Source organism: Trachemys scripta, chromosome 5, assembly GCF_013100865.1.
Source record: "Trachemys scripta elegans isolate TJP31775 chromosome 5, CAS_Tse_1.0, whole genome shotgun sequence".
Taxonomy (NCBI): domain Eukaryota; kingdom Metazoa; phylum Chordata; order Testudines; family Emydidae; genus Trachemys; species Trachemys scripta.
In genome coordinates, this window is record NC_048302.1 from 58,678,511 (window position 1) to 58,684,805 (window position 6,295).

Below are 6,295 nucleotides of genomic sequence, written 5' to 3' on the forward strand. Positions count from 1 at the left end.
GATCAGGCTACAAAACTTTTTTTTGGGGGGGGGTCAGATTTGTAGAAAACATAATGTGCACATGGTTAACTTACTTTTATTGATGCGTATGTACCTCATGTAGCAGTTGTAATGGTCTCCTCTATAGTGTTAAAATAGATGGCATGCCATTTCATACATGGACAAAATCAGACCCCATTTACAAGGCCAACAAAATGGAGAAATGTTTGTTGCCATTTCTGAGTGTATCAGAAAGAAACACAAACACACATGTGTGTATAGAGAAAGGTGGTGATATCAATTGATCAACTTTCCCAATGTGAAGGAAAAAGAAAAATTTGAGACCAGTGTCACATTTGCACTTATGCAAAAACCAAACCAAACACAAACAAACTAGCTTTAAGCAAGATATTTTAATACTTCACAAAAATATTCATGATTTTTATTACAGTTTTAATATATTTACAAAATTTGAAGGGGAGGGTTTTCCCCTCCTCTTCATTTTAAACAAACAGCCATTGTCTCCCATGCCTGCTATATCTTGTGGTTCAGAAAGGCTGAAACAAGAAGGTGCAAGAGGCTTGAAGAGCTCAGAACTGGGGCATCTGGTGTAAGTGACTAGGGTGAAAGTGACTAGAGTAGAAGTGATTAGCATTGCAGTTTGCGGATGCTGCGGGAGAATCGTTTGAATGCCCGCTGCCCTTTCTGCCACCGCTTCACGGAGGTGATCACCAGCTCCCCAGCCTGCCTTTGTCCCATCACTAAATAGGGTGCATTTATGTCATTCATCTCATCACAGGTACACTGCAGGCCACCTTTGAGCCAGAGCACTGTCTTCCTCAGATCCCTTTCCGTCACCCCATTCAGCTTGTAGATGGTTTTGCTCTTTGTTTCAGGGGTGATCTTGGTGTCCCCATTGATGTATGTGATCTCCTTCACTTTTATCTTCAGGGCTAATAGGGAGAGGGGGGAGGGAGAAGTGGGATGAGAGAGATTGAGAGATTTTTTTTTCCCATTAGTGCACATAAAGGGGACCTGGGGAGGGAGGTCTTCTATTGCTAATTAAACTGTCAGGGGCTGACAGAATGGGCAGCAGGTGGCTCATTTTCTAAAGCCACTAAGTGCATGCAAGTCATCTCAGTTTGAATCAACCTTAAGATTTTTTTCTTCTTCTTTTCTAAATGCATCTTTTCTCTAGTTTTCCTAACATTTGCAAACACAGAGAGGGCACATTTTGTACATTAAATATGCACTAGTTTTTAACCCAGCACTAGACATTCTTACTGAAACCCTAGAATTTGAAAAGGAGGGAGGGGGAAGAATCTAAATCTAATTTGAAATCTGATCTTTTCTGTGGTTAAAAACTTTAAACTTAATTTATTAGTCTGGAGAGGATTTTTAGGTAAACCTGTAAGGAAATGATATTTCACATGTATTGCTGTTTGAAAGGTCAGTTCTCCTTCCATGTGATCTATTCTAACAGCTGCATCTGATTTGATAAAATAACTAGGAGAGGGAAATACAAGGCTCTTTAAGGACTTACACAACGTGTTTAGCTCTAAAAGGTTTTAGCTGAATAACTCAGGCATTGTTTGCCAGTCCAAAGCTAGGATAAATACAGGCTATATGAATACATTGTCCTCATAATGGCTTTGTTTCTGAGGACACATTTGAATTACTTTAGAGGTTTACAGTACACGTCCACCTTCAATTATAAATATTGACCTATTATAATAGTCTCTTGAAATAAGCATGTTCCAGTTTGTACAGTTCCCAGTTCTCCCTGTTAAAGGGGCTTTCCTATCCTAACCCAGAATTTTCATGTTTTGTATATATACATAAGTCTCCACGCACCACCTTCTCTGTTAAATCGTATGTAGAGGCTCATTATTAATCTGCAACGAAAGTCTTTACAAATGTTTGGGACTGGGTTTTGGATCTCTCTTCTGCACCCCTATATGAAATCCTTCCTCCACTTTTTCCCGTGAACAGAATTTTAGACTACAGATTGCTCTTGTTCATTGTACTACTCCACTTGCCCGAGTCCACTATATAAACGAATATTAAACATCTAGACAGCTTTATTGTTGGCGATTTAGTTGGTTTTTGAGATGAGGAGGAAATTGCTAGAAATCTGACTTTGCTAGGACTTAAAAACACCTTTTTTCAGTCCACTCTGAGGACTATGATTTGCATGATGGAAGCCTTCTGACACAGTATCTTGGAAGGACCGAGTTTCGTTTGATTTGCAGATAAGGCTAAATCCTGACTGGAGTCCTTACTCTAGCAGAAATCCCATTGCCTGCTATGAGAGTTTAACCTGATCAATACAGGAGCGGACCCCAGTCCTGGAATTGTAACCAGGGGGCTTTTTCCACTTACCAAAGTCATTTTTGCAAAGATTTTCCACGATATCGTTGTCATCTTCGTTCTTGTTTTTGCAGGCATCGCAGACCTTTGGTGCTGGAAATGTAAGAAGCAGCTTTCAGCAGGTTTGGTTAAAAAGAAACAGCAGGTGGCGTTTGGGAACATCGAAGCGAATCGAGATTTTCTACCAACTGGTATGTGCCCTTGATAGAATTCTCATAGCTGCCTTTAACTAAGTTCTGACTTACCTTTCATTGCCTAGATGACACCAGAACTGATCACACAGAGGTTGCTTCGTTAACATAATCTCTCTAAACGAACTATTTTGTTTTTTTTTTTATTTCTAAGAAAAGAGGGATTTTCATTAAAAAAGGAATGAGCGGTGAAGTGTGCGTATTCTTTCAGCTATGGTAATAATATAGATCACGTTCCGGTCAAAGTCCTTCCTTTTTCAAAAAGGAGAGGAAGATTTGTGAAATGCACAGCAGCAAAGAGCCAGGGCATCAAAGTAAAATCACAAAACCACCACAGTTCCCACTAAAAGCGATAGGAATAAAAGCATTTCTACCGCGTTGATTTGTTTATCGCTTGGGTTGGGAAAATGTTCGAAAAATGCAAAACATTTCCAGTGAATTACCCATCTAACCTCAAGAGGATTGGAAAGTCACGCTGCATCATGTCAGAAAAGATTGCTAAGCAACTTTGCAATTGATTTAAGATCTGCCTAGAATGAAGCAGGGGCTTGAAAAGAAGTTCCTGTTGAATCCCCTGAAAAGGATGAAGGAGCCCCCTTTCCCTCCCACGAGGAACAAAAATCAAGGCAGGCACACTGGGGGGTTTTGTGAAAGAGTATCAAGCGCACGAGGTTCCCTTTCTATAGCAACTCCCTCTCACCCGCCCACCCCTTTTATAACTAGCGAAATTCTCCTTTTGCATGATCTTCTCCAGCTAATTAAAACCAGCCCCCACATAAAAAGCGGGTACCAATGGAAGAGGCATTCTTCATTCGTAATAACTGTCGATTCATGGACTTTTCACGTCCATGCTTTGCTGATCAATCAAAAATGTTGGCATTTTTTCAGTTCCATTATCTAGCGCGCTCTCTTTAGCAACCCTACAACAAACTAACATGGTAAATAAAGGTGTAAAACAACCTTCTGTAGTTCTTAACTTTGGTCACTGTTTAAAACCTGTTCACAGCAGGAAACAATTCATTTTCGGCTGCTTTAAAAGTTAATATTCCCTCTCCCATAGGACCTACAACTGCAACCCAGATGACTCCATAGCCCCTGGCATGTGTTGCAGAGTATAGGGGATGCTATGGTTCTTGAGCCATTACAATATGCGGGGAAATCCATTAACCCTTCATTGAAATAATAATGCCCAAGATCGCAGGAAGCTGCAGCAGAATCATTCTTACCTTCTCTGGGGGTAGGGAGGACGTGGTCGCTGCTAGCCGGGGGGATGCATAGGTCGTTGTCCTGGGGGAAGCGGCTGCAATCCAGCATATCAGGCCAGGGGAAGCCGAAGGCAGACATAACTGGGGCGCAACTGTCCTTCACCTGCTCACAGAGCGAATGGCAAGGCTGAATGGTCTCATCCAGGTCATCAATGCAGACGGGCGCAAAGAGCGAGCACAGGAACTTTCTGGTGTCCGGGTGGCACTGCTTCTGAACTAGAGGGATCCAGGCTCCAGCCTGCTCCAGAACCTCCTGGATAGTTTCATGCCCCAGCAGATTGGGCAGCCTCATGTTTGGGTACTCGATACCGCGGCACAACAACAGGGAGGCGGGGATAGGTTTGCAGTTGGACCTCTTGTATGAGAACTCGGGCTGGCCAAAAAGAAAGAGCCCTCTGACGGACCCTATGCAGTGGGAGGCGATAAAGATCAGGAACAGAGACCAGTATCCCTGGTACATGGTTGGTGACTCACACTCTAAAACGGGGGTGAAAAAAAACGCCCCAGCGAGGCTTCCAGTTTTTTACAAAGGCAGAAAACAGGCTGTAGCCCAGAGAGAGAAACTCTCAGTTCCCCTTAGGCTACATGCAGCTTTCCAGGAGGCTCAGGCTCTGACTGTTAGACAGGGGTGGACAAACTGATCAAGATGCTGGGCAAACAAGAGTTTTCTGGATTTTTTTATGCAAATTGAAGGGGCTGGGAGGAGCCTTCTGACAATAATCCGAAAAGGATTGGTCACTACTTTCTTGGTCTGGTTTTCCTTAGGGGATTCGCTTTTGGCAGGCAATCCTTAAAAGAAATGTTACAATGCATGTTTTTTTTTTAAAAAAAAAACTCTGAACAAAGAGCACAAAAGACTTAGGAGCTCATTGTTCAGGCAAATAGAGAGAGCTGCTTTAAGGTTGTGGCTTAGTTTTAAAGGTGAGCTTTGCAGTTAATAAAGCTATTGCAAATAGAACTCTTCCTCTTCCCCTTCAATTGAAGATGCTGGTCTGTTTCCTACTAGTCTCCTTTACTCAGTTACCACGCTGGGCTGGTGCTTCCTTCTCCAGCGGAACGCATCAGGAGAGACTTGTTTGTTTTCTGTGAGTTTGACCCCAGCTGAGTCTCTTCACCTCTGACCTGTTTCTAATTCCTTCGAATTTGTTGCAAGAGGGGTATTTTTTTAAAACTGGCATTAGAACTGGATTCGCAGCACTGCACCGAAGTGTAGCTATTTCACAGTCTTTACTTCCCCTGGACCTTATTTTAAGTAATCCGTTTGGTGATTAGTACACACACACACACACCTTAAGGATTTTTTCCCCTGATGCTAGTTTCAATAAAGAAAAAAAAATCAGCTTTAATTGTGTATCTGGAGTATAAAAATCACAATGAAAAACGCTCAGAGACTAATTAATGGTTAACCTGTCTCCAATTCTCATAGCGAAGTGGGTAAAAACTGCCGCTAGCTCAGCAGTTTGACTGTACTGCATTAACTGACTCCATAGGATTTCAATCTTCTTTTAATAGCAGGGATCAATCTTTATTCATTAGTATCACAGAAAAGACTTTTGCATGCTATTTTTTTGCCTTATAGTAATTATTTATTGCTCAAACTTACACATTTATAAGCGCCCAAAGCCTCTCTACCCCATCCAATCTAATGAGCAAATTAATTTACACAATTAAAATTAAAATAAAAATGTGGCTCAATAGTTGCCAGGATTCCGGGGGAAAAAAGACAAAATTAAATTAATTATACCCGTTCCCACCATAGAGTAAGAAAAATCAACCCCTTTTCAAGAGAAAGTACAGAAAAAAACAAATGAACGATGGGAATCTGTGAATACTTAAGTATCAGAGGGGTAGCCGTGTAAGTCTGAATCTGTAAAAAGCAACAGAGGGTCCTGTGGCACCTTTGAGACTAACAGAAGTATTGGGAGCATAAGCTTTCGTGGGTAAGAACCTCACTTCTTCAGATGCAGTCTCTTTCATCTGAAGAAGTGAGGTTCTTACCCACGAAAGCTTATGCTCCCAATACTTCTTAGTGATCAAACGGGGGAAATAATTGTACAATGCGGTGTTCCCCTAAAAATGGATGTAATAGTGCAGCTTAGTTCTGAGCTAGACACCAGGAGCAGTGCCCCTGGTGGTGTGATAAAGTACTGCGTGGTTGGTGGTTCTCTCAAGGTTTCTGTAACCTGTTTCTGTTTTAGTTGCATCCTTTTCTTCTCACCCAAGTGAAACCATAGGAAATTTTTGCTGATGATGCTGTGACTTCATGAGCTCCCCTTGCCTTCTCGCCTCCAAGCACGGGAGACCAGTTCTGTTCATTGCATGACATGCAGGTAGAAGTGGTGAGTGGGAAGAAGGTGAGGTGGCGTGGTGCCACACAAAATGTGCTTTAGAGATTAAGCCGGTTTGGGGTTTAGTGCCTGTCTTTTACAGCAAGGAGACTTTGACAAAGAAGGCTGTCTCCCCCACCACACATCCTAGTCTGAGGTATAT

General features: G+C 42.1%; 1 protein-coding gene across 1 annotated transcript; it reads right to left on the bottom strand.

Moving 5' to 3' along the window:
* Positions 1 to 295: 295 nt before the first annotated feature.
* On the bottom strand, positions 296 to 4,470 carry SFRP2 (secreted frizzled related protein 2). The gene is made up of 3 exons (XM_034771887.1): positions 3,767 to 4,470; positions 2,362 to 2,442; positions 296 to 932 (listed from the first exon to the last, which is right to left on the bottom strand). Exons 1-3 carry the CDS (start codon positions 4,263 to 4,265, stop codon positions 628 to 630), a joined length of 885 nt encoding a protein of 294 aa, XP_034627778.1. The 5' UTR covers positions 4,266 to 4,470; the 3' UTR covers positions 296 to 627.
* Between the last annotated feature and the right edge of the window lie 1,825 nt (positions 4,471 to 6,295).

Excerpts from the sequence above, each read along its gene's own strand:
- SFRP2 (XM_034771887.1), bottom strand. The coding sequence starts at position 4,265 with ATGTACCAGGGATACTGGTCTCTGTTCCTGATCTTTATCGCCTCCCAC. Across the intron at positions 2,443-3,766 it reads CCTCCCTACCCCCAGAGAAG|CACCAAAGGTCTGCGATGCC; the intron begins GTAAGAATGATT and ends TTACATTTCCAG. Across the intron at positions 933-2,361 it reads TCTTTGCAAAAATGACTTTG|CCCTGAAGATAAAAGTGAAG; the intron begins GTAAGTGGAAAA and ends TCTCCCTATTAG.